Source organism: Carassius carassius, chromosome 27, assembly GCF_963082965.1.
Source record: "Carassius carassius chromosome 27, fCarCar2.1, whole genome shotgun sequence".
NCBI lineage: Eukaryota > Metazoa > Chordata > Actinopteri > Cypriniformes > Cyprinidae > Carassius > Carassius carassius.
Genome location: NC_081781.1, coordinates 7,627,064 through 7,651,440, shown reverse-complemented (window position 1 = coordinate 7,651,440; position 24,377 = coordinate 7,627,064). Strand labels below are relative to the sequence as shown.

The 24,377-nt window shown below is 35.8% G+C and overlaps 2 protein-coding genes across 12 annotated transcripts in view; both read left to right on the top strand.

Moving 5' to 3' along the window:
* Positions 1 to 3,856, top strand: part of LOC132106596 (vacuolar protein sorting-associated protein VTA1 homolog) — a 30,546-nt gene extending 26,690 nt beyond the window's left edge. For both annotated transcript variants that reach the window (XM_059512416.1, XM_059512417.1), the window contains one exon: positions 3,155 to 3,856. In XM_059512416.1, coding sequence (XP_059368399.1) covers positions 3,155 to 3,300 — 146 coding nt within the window. In that variant the 3' untranslated portion in view covers positions 3,301 to 3,856. The remainder of the gene's footprint in view (positions 1 to 3,154) is intronic.
* Positions 3,857 to 6,945: 3,089 nt separating this feature from the next.
* The window catches only part of LOC132106592 (adhesion G-protein coupled receptor G6-like), a 36,818-nt gene continuing 19,386 nt past the window's right edge, over positions 6,946 to 24,377 (top strand). For 5 of the 10 annotated variants that reach the window (XM_059512407.1, XM_059512405.1, XM_059512402.1 and 2 more), the window contains exons 1-6: positions 6,946 to 7,229; positions 11,323 to 11,411; positions 16,369 to 16,722; positions 18,364 to 18,984; positions 21,177 to 21,218; positions 23,513 to 23,578. In XM_059512407.1, coding sequence (XP_059368390.1) covers positions 7,228 to 7,229; positions 11,323 to 11,411; positions 16,369 to 16,722; positions 18,364 to 18,984; positions 21,177 to 21,218; positions 23,513 to 23,578 — 1,174 coding nt within the window. In that variant the 5' untranslated portion in view covers positions 6,946 to 7,227. The remainder of the gene's footprint in view (positions 7,230 to 11,322; positions 11,412 to 16,368; positions 16,723 to 18,363; positions 18,985 to 21,176; positions 21,219 to 23,512; positions 23,579 to 24,377) is intronic. The other 5 variants (XM_059512411.1, XM_059512408.1, XM_059512406.1 and 2 more) reach the window with 2 other exon arrangements.

The following is a 24,377-nucleotide window of genomic DNA, read 5'->3' as shown; positions in this document are numbered from 1 at the left end:
TTTTCTCAACTCATGCTGATCTGATCACTATTTTCAGAGTAGTTAATGGTGATTAATACTTGCATGACAGTGATGAACAAGACCAGCAAACAAGCTGATATACCAACATGCCTCAGAGACAACTGCTCTGCCTACACCAAACAATAACAAAGCTATTACCAGTTACAACAAGTCCCAGAGTGGATCATGTCACTGAGAAATGCATCTTAATTAACAAACAAATCCTCACGTCACAGAAGGTAGTCTTTAAGGGTTAGTTCACCCAAAAATGAAAATTAGCCTGTGATTTACTCACCCTCAAAGCATCCTAGGTGTATATGATTTTCTTTTTTCAGACAAATCTTATCAGAGTTAAAAAAAAATCATCCTGGCCCCTTCAAGCATTACAATGGTGTTAAGTGGGTGCTTTTTGTCAACAGTCCAGAAGATGTGAAATAAAGTGCGTGCATCCGTAGTAAAATGTGCCTCACACAGCTGTGGTGAATAAAGGCCTCATGTAGCGAATCCATGCATTTTTGTGAGAAAAATATCCATATTTCAAACATAATGAGTCACTTCCGCTGACTGTTTTATGTGGAATTCATTCCAGACGCATGACATAAGATGCATGCATCACTTGATTAGTGACGAAAGTGGAGAGAGCATAAAAGAAAATGCTGGTCACGAATTAGAAGCACAAAACGAGGATTTGTAAAGACAAATGTTGGAGGATTTACATATAAGCCAAGAGTAGACTGGTTTTCCGCTAAAGTAAGGAAACTTTGCTTAATTTGCTCCTGTATACAGACTTGTGAGACTAGCAAATCTCCGAGGCGTGCGCGTGACGCGCATGTCCTACGCCATCGACCCAGAATGGCTTGCACTTATGAAGTGAAAACAGTGTTTATTATGTTTGAAATATGAATGTTTTTCTTACAAAAACATGGATTCGCTACAGGAGAGATGGACCTCACTGCAGAACACAAGATCCATCTTGTGTTCTACAGTGAGGGGCTACTGCTACAGGAGGGCTTTATTCACCCCCTGAAGCCTTGTGAGGCACATTTGTATTATGGGTGCGCGCACTGTATTTCACGTCTTCTGGACTGTTGACAAAAAGCACCCGTTTATCCCAATTGTAATGCTTGGAGGGGCCAGGACAATTTTTAATAGGGGCGGCAGTGGCTCAGTGGTTCATGTAGGTTGTCTACAAACTGGAAGGTTGGTGGCTCAATCCCCGGCTCCACCTGACCAAGTGTTGAGGTGTCCTTGAGCAAGACACCTAACCCCAGCTGCTCCCGACGAGCTGGATGGCGCCTTGAATGGCTGACACCGCAGTCGGTGTGTGAATGAGTGTGTAAATGGGTGAATGTGAGGCAAATTGTAAAGCGCTTTGGATGGCCATGTGGTCTGTTGAAAGCGCTATATAAATGCAGTCCATTTACCATTTACCATTAATATAACTCTGATTAGATTCGTCTAAAACAGGGCTCCTCAAATCTTGCCCTGGAGGTCCAATGCACTGCAGAATTTAGCTCCAACCCTGATCAAACTCACCTACCTGTGACTTTCTAATGATCCCAAAGTCATTGATTGCCACTGATTAGCATGCTCTAGTGTGTTTGATTAGGGTTAGAGCTAAACTCTGGAGGAAAGTGGATCTCGAGGTCCAGATTTGAGGATCCCTGGTCTAAAAGAAGAAAGTCATTTACACATCTATGATGCTTTGAGGGTGAGTAAAACACAGGTTAATTTACATTTTTGGGTGAACTAACCCTTTCAGTCCAGCTGCACCAACCAAATAGGCCTCAAATATTCGACTCGTTTGTAATGCATTTCCAGTTATTCCTGTGTTCTTTTCAATTGATCGTCACATAAGTTGATGAATATTTGTGAATGACACAAAGATTAACCAGTTTGAGTCCCATAAATGCACAAATATGCCTTTGGTTCCATATTTCACCCCCTCTATGGCCAAAATAAATGACGACCAAGGTCACAACATTACTAGTGTAGTAACTTGTTGAAATGTTATTGAAATCGCATTTCAGTTGAGATAGTGGTTATACTCTTTCTAGACTGTGTATATTGTACTAATCGAGGTGCAAGCAGTGCTATTGAATGAGGCAAAAATGTATTCTGGTTAAATATTAATACTGGAGAGGAGACGGGATCTGGAGATCTTTATAGGTTCCCAGAAATGCTTTACCTAAAACTATTTTGAAAGCTCACAAGTGCTTTGGTGGTCGTCTCTGTCCAGTTCATTATTTGGTTCCCACATTATGGATTCAGCTCAAACTGTCACTCAGAGTGTCACTGTGAGAGCCAGCATAGTTTACATTGTGGTAAAGGCATTCGTGCACCATGACTATAATATTTCACATGCCCACTGGCAAATGCCTTAACTTAAGTATTCATAAACTAGCTCAACCTCAACTCACCCTATAATTTATCATAATGTGCTGGTGGGCACTGGAGAGACATGCATGTGTGAAATGGGTACATAGCTTTCCCAGAATTTCCCCCTGGAAATCATTAAAATATTAGCAGAGAAGCTATCTGGTCATATCGGTCTCATTTTATATTTATTTCATTTTTATATTTACTAATAGTTTATTAATAACTGAATATACACTATACTGTTTAAATTGTATTGTTTTTATGTGTATCCTTACTAAGTCCACATTTATTTAATCAACAGTAGAGTAATAACAATTATTTGACGTTATTGCAATTTAAAATAAATGTTTTCTACTTTAATATACAGTTATTCACGTGATGCAAAGCAGCATTTTCAGCAGCCATTACTTCAGCCTTCATTGTCACATGATCCTTAAGAAATCATTCTGATATGCTGATTTGGTGATCAAGAAACATTTCTTATTGTTATAAATGTTGAAAACAATTGTTGTGCTTAACACTTGTTGTGCAAAAAGTGGGAAAAGTGCTACTTTTCTCAGGATTTTTAATTTGTTAAAAAGAACAGCATTTTTTTTCTTAAGTGTTTAAAAAGTTGTTAATAACTTCACTATCACTTTAAATAGATACATTTCTATGTGTCCTTGCTGAGAAAAAAAGTATTAATTTATTTAAAAAGAAATTGACCCAATTATTTAAATGGTAATGTATGTATTGTGTGTGTGTGTCTCAAGTGTAACTCATGTTCTTTTTACAGGTGACGTGCGGCTCACACCAGAAGACTTTACTCGGGCTCAGAAATACTGTAAATACGCAGGCAGTGCACTGCAATATGAGGATGTGGGCACTGCCATCCAGAATCTGCAGAAGGCCCTAAAGCTACTAACCACTGGCAAAGAATGAGACCATTGTGCTGTCCCCCCGAAAACCACTTTATCAGAGATCTGGCCCAGAGGAACTGAAAAAGGGCCTTTTCCTTAGCCCCATCTGTATTAAAAAGAGACATGCAACAGGACGCTCACTAATCACTCAATACAACATCTGTTTCTGCAAAATTGGATGTCAATAGTTGCTCATTACTAGACCGATGAGATACAGATACAACACAAAAAATCAGGTGCATGTGAAAGACCCTTTCAAATTCTGAGGAGTTCATTCATATTCATGGTTTGTGGTGTTTTAATGGTTTTTTTTTTCTGGCTTCAGAACAACTTGGTTAGATATGCATGGACATGGAAGCATGTCTCAAGATGTCTTTTAAGCAGGAATTCTCATCTTACTTCAAGCTCTCTGCAACATGAGCTTTAAAGACACTTTGCCCTGAACTACTTTTTCCATTCACTCCTATGTGTATGCTTCAGGTGAAAGGATTCTGCAGTTAGTTTTCATAGTAACTGTTTTCTGCCGTTAGTTATGCATTGCTCTGATCAGCAATAAATCTTTTCTTTGTCAGCTCTTTCATTGGTAATTTGCAGTGCATGTTTTCTTCATAATAATAGTCATGAAAAATTAGCATCTCGCATTTTGCTTTTAGGTGGTTGATTATTAAATGTAGTCATTATATGCTGCTTTCCAAGGTGTATACATTGAATCATGTGAACTATAAGCATTGCACACATGCAGTTAGAATATGAATAAGGATTATAATGGAGTTAACTCTGGATCTCTGCACAGACAGACTGCACACGCGGACAGACATAAACAAATAAATGGCAATTATAAACCAAATCAATGGAAAATGTGTGCCGACTATTTGGCTTAATTAAATGAAAAAGATTTTCAGTTATCTTATAGAGGCTGTTTCTGCTACAGAATAAAAAAATAAAAAAAAAATAGTTGCAACTTTTTGTCTTACCTGTCAGATAAACTCACTATTCTTTAAAAGAAAAAAAAAGGTCAGAATTTTTTTCTCTGAATTCTGAGAATTCTATCTCTCACAATTCTGACTTTTTCTCAGATTTTTGAGTTTACATCTCACAATTGCTACTACTACTACTACAATTAAAATATTTTAAAGGTATCACAACTTTTTATCTCATTCTGATCTTTTTTTTCTTCTTGCAGGTACAAGTTTATATCTTAGAATTTGGACTTCCTTTGTAGTGTCAAACAAGGGAGTTAACATCTCACAAGTATATATAAACTCAGGATTGTGCGAAAAAGGCATAACTGTGAGCTTAAAACATCACAATTTTTCATGGTAGAAACAGGCTTCCGTACTTTCTCCTTCACTGTCATGAATGCTTTTTATTTCAAATCAACATTATATACACACACACACACACACATATAATGTTGATTTTTGTATCATTCCAGGTGGTAGGAACAATAAAATGTGCTGCAGTAAGTATTCCTGCAGACTGAAAGACGGGGATGCTATATTATTTCAAAGGCACTAAAGGTGATATACTGATTGTAGTTATGTTTTGATGGGTCTTTTTTTTTTTTTTTTATTGGTCACAACCCATTCCGCCCTATGCATGACTGAACTTGGTCGGTTCAGTGTGCATATTCAGGAAACATTTAATTACAATAGACAGTTCCTGTTGTTTTCTGCTCAACTTGTGATTGTTGCGGTCACATTAGTGGTGTCACTGTTTTCCTCTCTTTCCACAGTTTAGCCTGAAGTGTAATAGAAAGGGCATTGCACTTATCTGGAAGTAGACTGAGCTATCAATGCATGCATCTGTATTTGCCTGAATCCTTTCCTGCCTCACTGTGGATGCAAATGAACATCACCTGGGATTTTCCATCCCACCTGTCTTACTCCTTTGTACTCTGGTTTAATTGGCTTAAGTGAATTTACAAAGTAATGTATTGCTTCTGATGAAATCCATCTAGGACAGCATATACATTTACACTACAGCTGAGGATTAAACCATAACTATGTATTTTAACCTTTCAAAATTAACCTTAGATTTTGAGTGACCACATTCATCAAATTTTTTAACTTTATAATATCTTTTTAGTGTTTAAAGTGTGTTTAAGGGTATTGACATTGACGCACACAGATAAAGTTTATGACTTGATCGCTATCAGTGCTGTGGGAATAGAGAAAGCTGTTAAATCTTTTTTACCACCATGTATGCTGCATTATCATTCAAATTTACCATGTTTTGCAATGGCTATTGAGCAGAACAAATGAGTAATTTGTGAACCGCAAAGAATTTGGAAGGATCGTTCAAATCTTAATTTCTGGCTCTGTAGTTGTTTTACATACAAAATCTTCAGCCAAGTTCCTGTGTTATGATGATAAAATGTCATTGTGGCTGTAAATCTCAATACTAAACGAAACATATAAATGTAGCTAGCCTATAATAAATGTCCATGTTATTGTGTATGGGTTCTCACACCCACAATTGATCAAAACCTAACAGTCCCCTACAGGGACTCTATCTGATTCAAAGAAAGAGGCAGGCTCTACATCCAAATAAAGGATAACAAAATGTGTAGTATTATCATTCATCAGCCCATAGGCTTGTGGTAAACAGGAAATGGTTACAAGCACATAACATGTGATTTCTGTAGAGCGTATTTGACCTGTTTGTTGAAATGTAAGTATCTGAGGTACATGCAAATACAGTTATCCGACTTGTAGGAACTATCTAACTGGAAGATCTTCTCTGACGTTGAAAACAAAGTAGCTAGCTAGCTTGGGTGACTGAGGACAAGCTCATCTTTACAGTCCTTTTATAAACTATTTAACAAATTAGTAAGAAGTAATAATTTGTTCATGAAACATATAATTAGAAAAATGACTGAATTATATAGGCTATATTTTATTCTTGTATTTTAATATCTAATGTATTTTAGTTTAACAGATAATTTAAAAAGTTACATATGAAAAAAAAAATTCTGTATGTAGTAAATGTTTACTAAATATATATAGTAAAATGTAGTTAATTTAAATAATATATATATATATATATATATATATATATATATATATATATATATATATATAAAATAGCCTACATAGTTAATATATACATAGTAAAAAAAATTATTTCATTTTTTTCTTTCTCACGTGTGCATGTTTACTGTAGCTTATATATATATATATGTATATACAGTTATATATATATATATATATATGTGTATGTATATAAATATATATATATGTATATGTATATATATATATATATGTATATATATATATGTATATATATATATATATGTATATATATATACATATATATATATATATATATATATATATATATATATATGTATAGTTAATGTAGTTACTTTATATACATTGTATAGTTTAAAATTACACAAAAACAATATTAATATATATATATATATATATATATATTTCTCCCGTTTTTTTTTCTTCACACGGTCACGTATTATTAGCCTATACCTAAATAAGACAATGATTTTATATAAAGTAATCACACGCTTAATGCTACATTGTTGCTCATATTTTCGTATTTAATCCTAGCAACAGTGCGTACCAAACACTAATGCAGAGTATTCATGCATTTCTTTCTTATTTTTGGGGTCTCCTCGGGATTTCTCTCACAGAAGGGTGGGGCTCTATTGAGAACTGCCTCCAGCGGTTGGACAAGCTAAGCACAGTTTTGTCTAGTAAAACTCTTGTTAACGCTTTACCCATCATCTGTCTGCTCGGAGAACAGGTTCACCCATCAAAAATAGATATTTCAATTAATTTTAAAATATCTCCGGTGATGATACGTGTGTGTTAATCACTGGCGCGGCGCGTGAAAGTTGATGGTGGGCTGCCTCAGTCTCAAAAGTTCTCACAAGTTGTTCAAACAGGAGAAGAGATAATGCTTCTTCAACGAGACGAGCTTCAATGAAAGAATGTAAGTGACTTTTTGAACTACTTCCACGTTTCTTTGTAAAATTAGCCTAACGTTACATATTCAGACTCAATCTCAGGTAAATAAATCTTGTGGTTTTCCCTGTTTAACTTTCGCTGACGACAAAGTGCTCTGATTAGTGGAAATACAATTTGACCACAAGATATTGATACGTTTTAATAAATGTTTAAAATATCGTCTAAAATGAATCCTAATAATAATACAATTAGAAACTGAGTGAGCTGTGAGACAGCTACGTATTTTATTTATATATTTTTTATCATTAAATATTTTTTCTTATTTTAAACAACGTTGATATTCAAATAGGTCATTTACTTTTATAAATGGAAAGTGCATGTAGTCTTGTTTTATATATAATTGATGAATTGTGCGCATTTGGTTTTATTTTATAGATTTTACTTAGAGTGAAATATCCATGGCCCAAAAGAATGGGTGTCACATTACAATGTTGGTGGGCAGATGAATTGCTTATTGGACTTTTAGATGACCGCAAATAAAACTGTAAACAACTCAACTAGATAGTATTTTAAATGTCTACGTCTAAATTATAGCTTCCACTCATAGTCTGTCTCTCTCACTATAGCAAGCGGCCTGCCTACACAGAGTTTTTAGGCATCACAGACAATTGATGTCCGACAGACTACTTGATTTTTAGGCACAACCATGAAGTAGGTTAATGTGGAATTTCTTAGGTCAGTTAGATGAGATGAGCTCATGTCAGAGAAAACGAGAGACTGATGAATATCCCATTTACCTGTAGTGTTGACAGCTGTGGTGTGTTTCAGAAGATGGCGAAATACAGTAATTAAAAACTGTTGAAGTGTTGGTGTACTTTTTAGTTACATCTAAGGTTTAGGTTTTGTAACTCAACTGTAGTTCATTTTAATGCAAATTACATTTATTTTACATAATGCTTTTCTTAGCATGAGAGTCTTAGCAGTTTGAATACCAGAAGCCCCTGTTTCTGGTTTTCCAACTAATTTTTTGCCATGATGAATCAAGTTCTTTATGCTGCTGACACAGTCCCTTGAGTCGCTGACCCCATTCATGTGTATTTACATATGCTTAGGGGAGCATTCTGAACAATCTTCATATGTCCCCTAATGTCATGTATTACATTGATTTTATATGGTGGTGTAATAAATGGCCTCATTCTGATCTCTCATGCCAAATGCACCATCTTACAGAGATGATATGAGGATGTTTATTTAAGGCTGACAAATATGTAACAACATTATGATTTGTAACAATCATTTATGTCAGGGTGTTGACTTGCATTCCTCTTAGATAAGATTCCCTTCCCTTTAATGATTTTATTCCACAGTTGTGGCTTGCCTAATGAATGCTACTGATGGCATGTTGTGGTTGTTTAATAAAATATGAATTCAGGGCCCGGTCTATTGTCCTGATTCTGCCTTCGCTTCTGGGTTGAAAATAGAGATCTCTACTATCTTTTGACAATGGTTGTTAAAATGAAACAAAATTTCGGGACTTCACACTTCAAGTCTTGGAAATGAAAGCTTACAGACTATGTGTTATTATCCATAGTATCAAATGGAGCATTGCGATAATCTCATTAAAACATACTCGGTCACAGATGGAGGGAATTTTCCATCCATTTATAAAAATGAAGACATTTATCAACCTAATACTAATACAGATGAACAATGCCTAATTAAACAAATAATGTCTTCGTCAGAGTAACTTAGGAGGTCTCTATTGGTTGTCATCTCCCACTGGAATCTTCATTTTCCATAGACCTCAGATAATGACTTACCAGAACTCGCCTTCTTGGAAGCAGATTACAGATCAGGGGTTGTTTGTTGATCTCCAATTTCAAATTTTGCTTCTTAATGTGGTTCATAGTGAAAAGTCACTGATATGTGCAGTTGATTCTTCTGAGATGGTTGTTCGGATTGGTGCTACGTGCTTTCTAACTTAACTCTTCACTCTTTGATTCAGTAGTAGAATCATTTGAAGAACTTTTTTTTAGCCCTTTAGAAAACCAGCGATGTTCTTATGTTTCAAAGAGCTGGGGAAAACAATACTCTGATCTGAATAACAGTGATATTTATAGCTGTAACATCATTACTTTTTTTGTTGTAAAGAACCAGAACCAACTCAAGAACCCAAAAAATTTCCATGATAAAGGGGTTATTTTCTGAATCTGTGGTGCAACACGGAATCATTAAAGATTCTATATTTTCGAAATTATTGTCAACTTCCCTTTCCAGTAAAAACCTAAAAGTTCTTTTGGAGTTTTTGCAGCTTGTCAACAATCTGTGATGAAAAACTCTCAGAAGGACTATTTTAAAGTTGAAAATGGATGCTGATAGTGTCAGTAGCCTCTGCTAGAACAGCACAGTCTTTTTATGAAGGAATGAGAGCAGGGACTCCTGGGCAATGCTCCATACTGTCCATTATTGTAGATCTGAAGAACCAAAATAGTGATCCATTCTGAGCAGGTTTTAGACTACAATCATTGCTTTTAAGGGGATGTGGAGTCTGCACATCTCAGTATCCTGACCTCTTTTTTGAACATGGATGGACATTGGATGGTTAGTGTATAGTATGGTTAACAATAGCTTAAAGTAGAGCTGCACAACTAATTGAGTTTCTAATCGCAATTCCAATTATGGATGCCACAATTACATAATCGTTCAAAGCGGTTAAGATATGCTTTTTCTTTATATGGTTTTTCCATTGTTTTTAGTATAACATTACAATACCATTCATATTTTTATACTTTAATTTTTTTTTATCATTTGAAGAAGAAAACAATCTGATATTTTTATATTTGACATTTGAGGCTTAATGCTATAGAAAAGCACTAAAGTTTTTCCAGATAGAGTGCTTTCAGCTTGTTTATTTTCATATAAAGAGGCATTTCATATAATGACTCTCTGTGGTCATTAAAAATCCCAGGATGTCTTTCGAAAAGAGAAGAGGTGTGACCTCGGCATGCAGTTGCATCAAACAATGGTATCATCATTCAGTGTAAATTGTGATTTATCGTAATTAATAATCCAGTTTCAAGGGAATAATCGACAATTATGATTTTTGTCATAATTGTGCTGCCCTAGTTTAAAGGGATAGTTCACCTAAAAGTAAAAAAAATTCACACTCATTTTGATTGTATTTCTTATGAGTAACACAAAAGAAAACCTTTTCAAAAATGTCCCTGATTTTTGTCCGTACTATGAAACTCAATGGAGTTCAGTGTTGTTTAGACCTCACTGACTTTCAAAATATTTATTTTGTGTTCTATACAGTCATGAGACGTTGACAGAGTTTATATTTTTTGAGGGGTGATCTGTCTCTTTAAGACCATGTAACGGCATTGTAGTTTTAAACATTATCATTTACTTTTTTTAACACTCGTTTTCTGTATAGCTAAATTGTTTTTCAAGGTACCCTTCCATGTATTTTAGCAGCTATGATATTTTTTTACTTGCATGAATCCCTTTATAGATAACACACACTTTTATGTTTTTTTTAGCCTTTATGTTTCCTGTAATTTCAAGTTTTGCTTTGTAAATAGTGGTGTACCCCTTTGTAAACCTCACCATCCGTGATCTTTTTCAGCAAACTTATTATGGCTGACGTGGGAGAGTGATTAGTCATTATGTAACGGGGCAGTTTTTGCATGGCTGCGGTCACTGTTCTGACAAGAAAAAATGGTTTCCATGCCACAAATACATAATTTAAACCTTCAAAGTTCTCCCAAATTATAGACGCATGAATAAAGATATTATGCTCCTGCGTGTGTGTGAGAGTGAGAAAAGCTAATGCATGAAGTTTATGCCTGTTGCCATGTATGAAGCGTTTTAAGTCAATGACTAAGAAAACCAGAGACAACAATTCATGACGCTATTTGCATTTTTCGCACAAATAAACTCGAATTTGTTTCCAAACATCCGTCAAATAATGTTTCCAGTTTTAACGGCAGACTATTTAATGAAACCTCTAATGCAGTTGTGGTTTTTGTGTATTTACACTGTACTAAAATGACATGTAGTAATAAATTGAATTGCGGTTTTGTTTTGAAATTGAATTTGCTAAATCTGATTGGCAGGATTTCGTTCGTCAGTGGTAGGTGGTGGAGATGGAGGTTCCAGAAAGCTCTCCCAGTTTTCCTGGTTCTGCTCTGCTTTTCGACCACAGGTAAAGGAGCTCTACAGTTGTAAATGTAAAATGTAATAATACAAATAGTGTGTTATCAGGAAAAGTACGCCTCAGTTCTGATCTGAGTTTATATGTATATTGATTTCACTTCATGCTAATCAACATTGCTTCCATTTCATGAATTCATCTTTTCCCCTTTTTAATGTCTTGTTTCATATTTGCAGTTTACTTATTTCACTTTTTATATGTTTAATTTATATGTATATACATGCTTTAAACCTTCTATCAGCTTCCTTACATTTGTTTAAATAACTTTCTTGCTCTGTCATGCTTTTTTAATCCCCTTTAACATACTTCTGTTGTCCTTGTCCTAGTCACCACCAGTTATACATGAAAAATATCTCATGAAAAGACATTTTTTAAAATAACGTCACATTCAATTTAGTTGTGAAGAAAGATCCTACTTCTACTCCTCCATATATAAATAAAACAGGACCCAAGGGTGAGATCTGGCTCTGTCAGTGGTCTCACAGCATGCATCAGTGGGCTAAACTATTTACCGAAACTGCTTCTGTCTGTAGGCCAGTCATTACGCACAACATTTGTAGTTGTTTTCTGCAGCGGACTTAGTCTCAGGAGAAACTGTCATAAAAAAGATTGAGTTATAATTCAGACGTGCTATTAATGATTTCGGAACCAAAAAAACATGGCCCTAACTGGCAGCTTGAATCCTTAATCGGCCTGTTGTTGCTGAATGTAAGTTCCCTGTGCGCTGCATATGAAAAGCATGTGTCTTTTTAATATTAGTCACATACCGTGGCTCGCCTGATTTGTTCGTACTGTTATATTGGTCCAAGAAGGAACGTTTACGGTTTTTGGATGCCTGTCAAAAATGGTTTAGAGCAAAATTCAGATTTAATGCTGGGAATCAGTATAAGGGAAATTTCTAAAACACTATAATAGTTTAAACAACGGACAAGCAAGTGCTAAAACTCTTTCAAAACAATGAAATTCAATTAATGTAAGCCACAGCAAAAGCAAATAATGGAATAATGTTGGGCGGGGAAGGCCAAGAGCAATTTCGAACATCATTTTAGGATGTCTGCCTCTCGTAGGCATTCCAGACCTCACTTAAATCACGCCTAAATCAAATGTAGTTCAAACTTGGAAAATACTTGATGAAAAAACTTGTTGATTAGATCTGATTTGTCACTTTCAGTAAACAGCGCACACAGACTCTCCATCCCAGACATGGAATCTTTACTGTCCTTGTGCAAGAGGTTGTCATTAAAACCAGATGTGATTATGGCCCATAGAGAGACCAAACCCTTTGTGCATAAGTTCACAATATGCGTTTGTTGCTTGTTTTCATACCGAAACCGCAACTGTACACACAACTTGTCACATGTTTGTTCTTAGATGCCCTTGTTTTTCTGCCATGCTTCATAAGCCAAGGAGCCATGGGTGTGTTTATAGAGTTAAATCTCACTGAATCCTTATAACAGCTCCTCCATGTTGATCAAGAGCAACGCAAAAAAAAGTGCACAAGTGATTGATTCAATTAAGGAACTGTTCACCCAAAAATGAAAATAATAGCATTTACTCACCCTCATGCCAATTCCAAGCCCATGTTATTTTCTCTTGATTCCATTAAACACTAAATGAAATGCTGGGCAGAATGTCTGAGCTGTTTTCCCCATACAATGAAAACAGATTTCAAAGTTTATAATTCTATGATTCAAAATTATAAAACGCCTCATAAAACTAGCCGCTTATTTGTTTTGTTATTTTATTTTTATTTTATATGAAAAAGAACATCTTGGACATTCTGCCTTGAATCTCTTTTTCTTTTTCATGAAAGAAAGAAAATAACGCAGGCATTCGTAATGACAGAAAGTTGACTAAACGATGACAGGATTCACATTTTTGGGTGAACTGTTAATTGAGCCTTGGCAGATGAATGCAGCACACCTGAGGTACAAAGACGAGAGAGTGAGAGAAATGAGACGCTTCAGGATTAAAGCTTTCACAAAATGTGACGCTGCTGAAAGGGCTATTTTTAATCTCCCAGGCCTTTTTAGCCTGACATCCATGTATCTGGCATTCCATCTTTTGGCATCTTCCCGAAGCGCCCTTCTTCTAAAAGGACATTTTGAGATCAAAGTTCTCCTTTTCTCCTTTTAAATCATGCAGGCATTCTTTCATTGACCTTCACTTCATCAGCAGTCACTTCACAACACTTTGCAAATCCCATATCACCAGTGTTTTGTTTTTTTGCTTTTTGTTTTTTTGTTTAATTACTATAGTGAAAAAGTTAGTTAGTAAACCAGTGCCTTTTTCAGTTGAATTCTTTTTTAAACATTATTTTTATACAATTTTAAATGGGTTAAATTGTAATAAATTACATTGTTCCATGTCGAGCAAATGAATATATTTTAATATATGTGTGATATAATTACACGTTTACAATATAACCGGGTTAACATTACAAATTACGTGTATGTTTCATTTCATTTTCAACACATGTAATGAAATAACACTCAACACATAGTGAATGCTCTTATCAGCTATTAAAGATATTTTTACACAAAGTATATGAACGAGACAAATTGTACTTATTTTGAATGATCTCATAGCGAGTAAATGACCTTTGAGTGGAGTGATCCTGTTTTGTACAGTTTGTGCGAATGAAATTCATTTAAAAAGGCAGGTGACGTGTTCAGTCCCCCTGACGCACTACTGAGATGAACCCGTCCTGGGTGGGAACCAGGATCTAAGCAGCACACGATATATTGTGCCAGTTAGAGCTGTGGCTTCTGTAGCACAGTTAGTCGTGCCGCTTTTTACTGTGGCCCACTCCGACAGCTTTGCACACAACTATAAAACAGCAGGATATTCCAGTAGCGTGATTCCGTCCAATAGTGATTTCAGTCTCTTTCTGCAAAACACTCACAGGCCACTTGTCAAAAGCTGATCCCATTCCTTGCTTGTTTAAACCCCAGGCATGATGGCGTAAAGAATTATCTTTTTTTCCCCTCACCTCTTTACTTGTTTTTGCTGGACAACTATTATGAATTTTCCACTGTTTTCTGTCCCAGGTGTGTCGATGGGGTCTTGTTAGTGGTGGGTTTTGTAGTGACCCAGCTCAGATTGGTCTAACATTATGATTTGTGCGATGTATTTGATCCTCCAGAAGGGACCAAGAGAATGCAAATGTGTAGAAACATTAGCTTACGTTCCGATAAAAAGGATCTGCTATACATTTATGAAGTGTTGTTTGCGTGTAAAGCCTGCTGGCGTTTTTAACGTAAATTAAAATAAAAAATAAGGTAGTTACATATATAAAATCTATTTAGTTAAATTGTTTTACAGTTTACAACTTGCAGCAATACAGCCAACGATCGTTTTGCCTTGGATCCATAACACATAATGCGCTATACTTTATTAAATTCAGAGTCACTCTTCATAGTAAAGTCATTTTAATCACATTTTGCCTTTTCTTGACTTATTTAATTTCATTTAAATTTGGCTTGAATGCTGGCACAGAGGTATGGGAAACAAGCACAAGCAAACATTTCTTATAATGTTATTCCATTAAGAAATTATACATTAATTTTGTACATTTATAAAACTTGACCTGAGGCAAACAGTAACAATTCTGCAATAAAAAATGTGTGTATATCGCTAGTATGTATGTTAGTAATTTGTATCCTTTAAAGTTCATTCACATTTACCTTGTAGTGTATTTGGTCTGGTACTGACTTTGTCTTAGACATGATATGATATGATTCCTACCAAATTTGTTTGAAAGTGAACAAAGTTCATAATTTGCAACAGTAGTGACAATGTGCATTCATAGTTTTTATAAAAAGACATTTTGATTCTAGGAATGCTTTTAGATGTCTGACCACTTCTAACCAGAATCAGAAAGGAGAAAAGTGTGTGGTTTTGGCTTCTTGACAGATTGGATTGAAATGTAAGTGGTCTGAAATTCAGTCTTTATATCAACTGTCCACTCTGGTGAACACAAGGCATGTAATGACTCGGGTCTCTGAAGAGAGCGAACTCTGTGGTTAAGTTTGTGTTCTCTTAAACGGAAGATCATTTTCCTTTCTAGGGTGAAGGCCCTTTATCCTTCAAATCTAATAGAGAGAAGTTCTCATCATTAAAGTGCTTTATTGTCTCCCTCCCGGAATCTGTGTAGAGCCATCAATTCCCATATTTTCTGTTTCTCCTGAGGTACAATGACTATACCTGCAAGTTTCAAGCCAACTACCACATTTATGGCCACTAGTGGACCTTCATTCTGGGATGTTTCATGCAAAGAGTTTAAAGATTTCATGCAGGAAAATTCAATTGGTTGCTCTCAACAGTATCGTTACTGTAAATGAAAAACTGCAGAAAGAAAAAAAACTCATGGAGTATTATTTACTTGGAGAACATATAATAAGTCATTGAGATTAGTTTGTCCTTTGACTGTTGGAATGGGTTATGAAATTTAACCCTCAGTAATGTTTGTTTACTTACATCAAACTTGTCCTGAGGAAGCCACTGCATCTTGAGAAAGTTTAATTGCTCAGCGCTGCTCAATTTGCCAAAGAGTGCTGTGGTTTTTGATTATGTGCTTTTCAGGACTGCATGAACAGAGACCATTGTCTCTGAGTCAAGTTTTTTTTTTCCATTGAAGTCTACACATCCGAGAGTTGTCTTGAGGGATCTTAAAGGATATGGTTGGTGACGTTGATCGTAAGTCCATGAAATGGTTGAAGATTCTAGGTTGTCTTAATGGAAAAATGGCTCCAGGACTGCTAAAAGTAACGTACCAGATCTCAATCAAAATTGAAATCTGTCTCCCTTTCGTTCTGTCCTTGTCAATGCACTAACCCCACAGCTGTCTAAACACATCTTCCTGTCACCTGAAGCCTTTCCTGTCCTTGGCTTCTTCTAATACCTATACTTTGCGATCTAAAGTGACATGTGACCTGTTTGCTTGCAGTAGCACAGAGCTGCCAGAGTAGCGTCAGCTGCAATGTGGTGCTCACTGACTCCCAGGGCTCTTTTACCTCCCCCTGCTACCCCAATGACTACCCATCCAGTCAGGCCTGCAAGTGGACCATACAGGCCCCGACTGGCTTTATAGTGCAGATCACCTTCCTAGATTTTGAGCTCGAGGAAGCACCCGGCTGCATCTATGACCGCATCGTCATCAACACTGGCACGAGCGATGCCAAATTTTGCGGCTTAACACCCAATGGACTAACTCTCAACTCCAGTGGCAATGTGATGGAGATTTCCTTTAACTCAGACTTTAGTGTCCAAAAGAAAGGCTTCCATATCAGTTACAAACAAGGTATGTTTATTGCATGGCGAGCTCTTCACAGCATGTTTATTTATCTAAGATATTTTAATTTATCCTTTTTTTCATTGATGATTGATTTTAAGGAATAATTTAATTTACTATTTATTTATTTCATAATTTATAATTAAATCCTGTTATGGTTTATTGGATGCCAATAATTATGTGTTGAGGCTTTAAAAAAAAAACAGAGAACCTTTCCACACAAGTGGGACAGCGAAAGCAATGTTTTAATGTAGTGAAGAATCATCAAACGTCACAGACAGCAGTATTATCAGGATTATATTGCTGAACTCTATTGCTCCATTTCATATCACAACCGCTCACATCATATAGCTTTGCCATTCACGCTATCAATATCATCTCATTAAGTTCTTATGACCACGGTCACAATCATTTCACTTTATTGAGTTATTTATTCAGCACTTCTCTAAATTCTGTCAACAAGAGTTTTCAGCCTGTAAAGTATTTAATCAATTTAATTAAATTTTTTTGCTTGTTTTTCATTTGATTTTGTGACCTAACAAGGCTAGGTTTCAGATAATATATATTATATTTCATGCCCACTGGCATAGTAGATTTTGCTTCTTTTTCATAAACAAATGAATGTCTGTTTTTGGAACAGAATGATGTGAACATTCTATAAGGTAAAGTGTAAAATAATTAATTTCTTTTTATTTATTTTTTAACTCTGGGGTGAAAACAATTAACTAAAATGTTAAATTGTAATATTGGTTTAACTAGAAGACATGATTTTTGTAGATTTTTTTTGAAACATGGAAACAGTTTGGGAAGTCACACATTGTATTTATTTATGGTTGTAATTCTTTTTGTGAACAAAACTACAAATTTCTAGGTGTAGGCTCGTTATCAGATGACAGGGGTGCCAGTATAAATTGACGGACACAGTTATGTTCAATGGAAAAGCATACACTTCTCTAAAATAAATAACAACCTGCAAAAAAACACCTTTGTTATGAAGTCAGACAGGTGTGAAGGTACCCATTAGTATCCAGTAGCTTACAGATTTAGACACTGTATTTTCTATTACCTTCCCAGTGAAACAGGTTTGAAATGAAACACCTTTGAGATCAAGCTCATTAGTGTTTAGTGTACTGCAAACCCGTTGCTTGTTCTGTGATCAGTAGTGTCAGATGTCTGGTTATGTCAAAAAGCATCATGAATATAGAGTGCAGGGATTTAATATTACAACTGGAGGTGTATTTTTCCATTTCTTGTGGTTTTTATGAAGAGATGGCCAACAGACATAAACTTCCACCAATTAAATGAAATGTGTCAGCAAATCTGACTTAAAAGCGTTTTTTTAACATGTGCAAAAAGAATATGACATCCCAGTTAGAAGAAGTTTAATAAGCTTGTCTTTGAGTGATTACTTAATATAATGTTCCTGACAAACTTGGATGATTTCAGACATTAATGTTTCTCTTCTTTTCTCTTGTGTGTATAATGAAACAGTTATTCCATATTAGCTGATTCTCATTTGAATTTAGTCTGTGTTGTGCTTTTGAACCAATTTGGAGATCATAAAGGTTTGAATGAACCATTTTCTATTCCATAATAACTAAGTGTATGCATTTGTCATATTTTAAGATCTAATGTTTTTCACTCTTGCAGTGGCTGTGGCACTGAGGAACCAGAAGGTCACAATGCCAAAAAGCAGCAAGAATGTAGTGAGAGTGGCCAATTCAGTCTCCATTCCTGTTCTCACTGCATTCACTGTGTGCTTTGAGATCTCCCGCACTGCCCAGAAGAGCACAGAGACTATCTTTACCATGTCTGATGCTGATGGCACATCCATTTTGGCATTGGAGAAGACAGACAAAGGCATGGAGCTGTTCATTGACCGCTCCTACTGCTCTGTAAACGACCTGTTCACCAGCTCAGACATCACATCCAGCATGATGCCCATCTGCCTCACCTGGACCAAGGCCACCGGCCTTGTGGCAGTGTACTTTGGAGGCGACTATCAAACCAAAATCTGCGCAGCCTCTCAGGTTTACACCTTGCCGAGTGGGGGAATCCTCGAACTTGCAGGAAAAGGGTCAAGCTCGGTCAGTGTGGATGATCAGAATTTGGATGGCTTCATGTACAATTTCCGATTGTGGGATTACGCCATGCCGTACTCTGAGCTGTCTGTCCTCACCTGTGACGTCGAGGGAAACGTCATTGACTGGGATCATCGCTTCTGGACTATGCCAGGCAGTTATATGCAGACTGACAGCACTCTCAGCTGTAGTGAGTATATGGTTTCAGTTCTATGGAAGCTGGTTTATTATAAATTAAAAGATTAGTTCACTTTCAAATTCAAATTTCCTGATAGTTTACTCACCCCCATGTCATCCAAAATGTTTACATCTTTCTTCTGTCAAAAAGAAATGAAGGTTTTTGATGAAGACACTCCAGGATTATTCTCCTTGTAGTGGGCTTCAATGGCTACCAAACGATTGAAGGTCAAAAGTTTCAGTGCAGATTCAAAGGGCTCTACATGATACCAGACAAGGAATAAGGGTCTTATCTAGCGAAATGATCAGACATTTTCAAGAAAAAAAATAAAAAATTGTTATATGCTTTATAAACAAAAATGTGCCACCTTGCACTGCTCTGCCATGTGCATCCATGACTTCATGTAATACGTAATTGTTGACACGCTTGACTCCAAAATCTAAAATTAGTTTCTAGTAGTATTCAATCATAGTAATTTCAGATTAATTTCACATATTAAAAAAATCGAATATAAAAAAAATGTAGAAGTAAACTTGTTAAAGTAGAAAGTGTTTGAAAATACATAAGCAAATACAGATACATAAGAAAGAAAGGGAAATTGTATTTATTAGACAGTACTGTAGTTTTAAACCAACAGAAAAGACCATAGTGTATGTAAATGCACAGTGAATGTAAAGTTGTATTAAAAACACATTCAGAGGTGGTCACAGACTGACCACATTCAACAAAGATGTGCATGCTAAATGTTGTTTTGTTAAGTCTATACAACCACACAAATAATATATAAGTGCTGTTTTCCATTTTACATAAATAAATGTTATTGTATCGCACTGGAATGCAAGGGGAAAAAGCTAAACAGCTAGAGGGTATCCAGATACTTTCCTGATACAAATGAATGTTAGTTCCAAGTTTAAAGGAACCCATTTCTTTTGCACTTTCTGATAAACTAAAAATGCTCAAAGAATCTTGAGAACTTTTCTTATTCTGCTACCTAAGACAGCGCTTTAAAAGTCCTTCAAATGCCCTCCAACTCTCAGCGTAGAGGAATGAGCTTTGGGGGGAATAGAGGAAAAGCAGGCATGACTCACATGCATAACAAGCCTCAGCAGGGACTGCTTTCTTCCACTTAGTTAGGTTCCTGAAACTCTAGATGCCCAGCACATCAGCAGCCCATGGAAAAAAGTGTCACTTTAAACTATGGCGCCTCAGATCAAAAGCATTAAATCACTCAGTAGTGTTCTGTGCCCTAAGACAGATAAAGCTGTATGTCCTGTGTGAACATGTGGTTTGGGTTAGTCTTGGAAGTTATGTTGGAATTATTTTCTCTGGATAACCTGTTAAATTGCCTATATAGATTCCTGTTAAAGGTATTTCCTTGTCAGGAGGACATCAGAGCAGAAAGGGTACTGATTCCTCATCAGAGTTCCCTTAGATAACTACTCATATGCAAATCATTAGCAAAGGTTGTCTTTTTATGTTAATATACAGTGGGCTTCAAAGCTCTAAAAATGCTTCTCTTTTTTGACAGTTTCTTCTTTGCAAATGTTATTATTAACATGAAAATAGTGAGTAAAAACTAAGTTTGATTGAAAAATACATGAATGTCTTATTTGATTAGTCCCACTTTTGCTTAGCTTTTTTGTCCATCTTGTGCATCACAAATTCGTTTTTTATAAAGTAACTAGTGCAGAATCTAAAATATTTCTACTGTATTTAGTTTTTTGTAGTAGAAAATGAATTTGCTTGAGAGGTACAATTGTGTATGGTAACATGTATGAATGTTTTTATTTGATTTCTCCTACTTTTGCTAATGACCAAATGATTTGACAATGATAGCCTTGACTGACCACCATCCTTTGCATCACAAATTTCACAAAAGTAATAGGCCTATCTCATAAATGGTGCACAATCTTTTTTTACATTTATTTGAGTAATTTATCAAAAACTTTGAAACTATTTGACTTAAGTTTTAGTTGGATGTTGAATCCAAGATTTTAAATGTGGACTCCCACTGTTTGCTTGTACATACCGCAATTAATGTTTTCAAAGGCTTTTTAATTATCTGTCCATCTCAAAGCATGAAATTGCTTTGATAGACACTGTATGCAATTGATATACATATCCCTGCCATTGGCTAGCTTGAATTAAGTGCTTATGCTAACTGTCATCTTTAAAGGCAATTAATTTCTCATCTTCTTTTGCAGTCTGTTACCCAAATTGCATTCACTTAACAGCTTCAACTAGTGGTGAGTGTACTGCTAACATGCCTAATATGTGCAGAATTGCTTGCTTTGAGCTGTGAAGGTCATGCATGACGTGTACACGTCATTCAACATGTGGTTGCACCTATAGATGCTTTTTGCCCAGTGCATAGTGTATTTAAAGTCAATGTGCTGAATAATGCTCATGTTCTTACTGATGGACATTTGGAAAGCTGATGTTTGTTGGCATATACTTATATTTACTCACTCACATGTAATTTCAAACCGGTATGACTTTCTGTACTTTCTGCTTTTTTAGTACACAAAAGGTTAATTTCCAACATGCCACTGGTTACTCTCTTCTCTTGATGTGAACTGAATGGAAACTGATGCTTCAAGCTTCATAAAGAATGCAAAAGCACCATAAGAAATATCAGCACATCTGGAGTCACTATATCAGCTTTGTGAATTTTAAGTTATTATTCACTGAAAAGAGTAAAATCTAGTGAGTTGATAACTATTTTGAACATGAGATTGAACCAGATCTGTCTATTTCTAGAATAAATCAATTAGTCTGATATTGTGAACTGAATCACATGATTAACTGAGAAGATCTGATTCCTTCATGAATTATAAGTCTTTAAGATATTTTAATGGTGCCTTTTTCATTTTGGAGCTTCGTTATTTTAAAAAGAGTGACCAGAATATTTTTAGAAATGTACCTTTTTGGTATTCTGCTAAAGAAAGTCATACGGGTTTGGGACAAAATGGGGGTGAAAAAATGAACTACCCCGTTAAAACGTTCTTTTGTTCCATTCATTTATCTTTATTTTTTGCCATTTCAGCGCTAGACCTATTCCAGGGCATTTTTTTGACCTTGACAGGAGCAGTGCAAGACCCCCTCAGCCCTCTGTAGCCAGTTAGACGCTAGAACCTGTGACACATAACTATTTCCTTTGCTCAGTTACAACCAGCTGTGCTTGTGATGTCGGCATAAAGTAAAGAGGCCCGTGAAGTACAGCCTGGAGCAAAACTAATGCTGTCACTAATAAGCATGCTTTTAAAATGCTGTCCTCCCCTGTCTTTCCATTGGCTACTCATGTGGTTCCCTCTCATCCTTTGACAAGACCAGTGGGAGACAGCGATCCCACCTTGCATGTAAACACAGCAGAGGAGCCTATCCATAGAACATCTGAGGTTTTTTTCCCCCTCAACCTGCCTTTTAACACTGAACTTCAGGATGATCAGAGACTCTGTGCTATAACACTAGGCAGTTGTCGCAACATGACGTCTCCGTTAAGAAATTAAAGAGTTTTTGAAGTTATCCTGCTACTTCATTCCTATGATGTACTATGGATTACTCCCTGAAACCTGAATCAAATCATCTTTTTCACAAGTGACTAGTGCTCTGAGGTTAAGAGTTACATTGTATTCGAAAATGTCAAAATAATCAGCTTTTGTTGGAACCAATAGCATCTTAATGTACATGTAGTAAATCCTTTAGCCATCAAGACTCTTAAAAGGTGGAAAATATCAAACAGATCTGGGAAAACCTTTAACATTTTGGTCCGTGCAAAAGGTTTATTGACTAGACTTTTGGTCATCTCTCCAATCCTCAGATGTGGTTTGATGAGGATTTCATTGACTAAAGCTTAACCAATAGATTTGCATTGCAAGTTGAGGTTTTGCTTTTTTATTTATTTATTTTAAAGATTTGGTGTCTTCAAACATTAAAGCATGTTGCTTGGACACAGCTTGAGCTTTATGTCAATGGATGAATTTGAAAGATTTGAAAAGCAAAAGAAGATGCAATTGTTATTTCACACATCCCTTAAGGATTTGTGTTGAGAAAAAGCATTCCTGGGCCTCAATCAAACCAGCCTGCAGAACACTTCTGTCATTCAACTGTGGCAAATTATTAAATTCCACCGTTGAATCGCAGATGTTCAAGTTCCAGTGTGGACATTTTGAGGTCACATTCCACTGTCAAAGCCCAGAGGAGTGCTGAGAAATGTCTTGACACTTTTACGATCCAAATCTTGTCCTAAGGTAGACTTCAATTTCTATTTAAGGATGCAAAAGAGAGAGAATGAATATTTTTGACAGTGCTTTGGGAATGTCCAAGTTTGTCCATCTCAAACTTGATTCATTTTAGATGTGTTTCTGTGCAACCTTAAGATTTAATAGATACTTTCTTGAATTTTAAATATAATATGCTTTCACAATATGAACGAGGGTCTCATGCTGGCTATTTATTTAGTTTCACTTTAGAACGGTTTATTTTTCAAACATTTCATTTGTTATAAAATGTCAAATGAGCATTTTCAAATCTTTCTTAGGCACTGACATAGCAACTCTTACCCCGGGAACCACGGGTTGTGCTTCCTCTGGACTTGGCTGCCCAGGTAGGAAGAAATGTCCTAATTATAACCTTTCATGCTGTACGCATTCCTCAAAATGTGTTTTAGATAATTGTTCTAGATAATGAGTTGACTCATTATAAACAAATATTGTCTCATCAAAGTGTTTAACTTTTTGACTCATTTATGACTTTGCTGATTGACATTTATCCTTTGTCTCTTAATTTAATTGCTAGTTTTAACATGAAATAGTTTAAAATACAACCATTTCCTTGAAAATTATATGTAATACTTAATTGGCAAGTCTTAGTACTTGCGTAGGCGTGACAAACAAAAACAGCTTGCCTTCCGCTCATTAAGACACCCCTGAACTGAATTGGTGGCCAGTAAACGTCTATCATCATCTGGGAGCCATGAGAATCCTCAGGCCTCCTGTCCTTAGTAATGGCCATTAAAGGTCATTGTCCCATGCTTCTTTCCCACTGGTCTCCTGAAAATTCATTGCATAATATTCATTCCCATGAAGTACAAAAATGGCATATTCATGGAGATGCCTGGAGATTTGTCACTCTTTCAATAAAGTATTGTTGTCGTCATAATTTTTATGATCTATCATGTTTGCAAAAGCAACCTATCAAGGAGCTAAAATATATTTGCATAGAAATCCATATCAGTTTATATAGAATCATGGGTAGCTTCTATATAATTGCCTCCTTGAAATTTCGCAATGATTCATTACATAGAATTTGACCTATTGGGTGTTTATAGAAAATGACTAGTAGAAACAGACAGAAATTTGTGAGGAAGACATGAGAACTACCAAGAAAACATTTTCCTTTTTTGA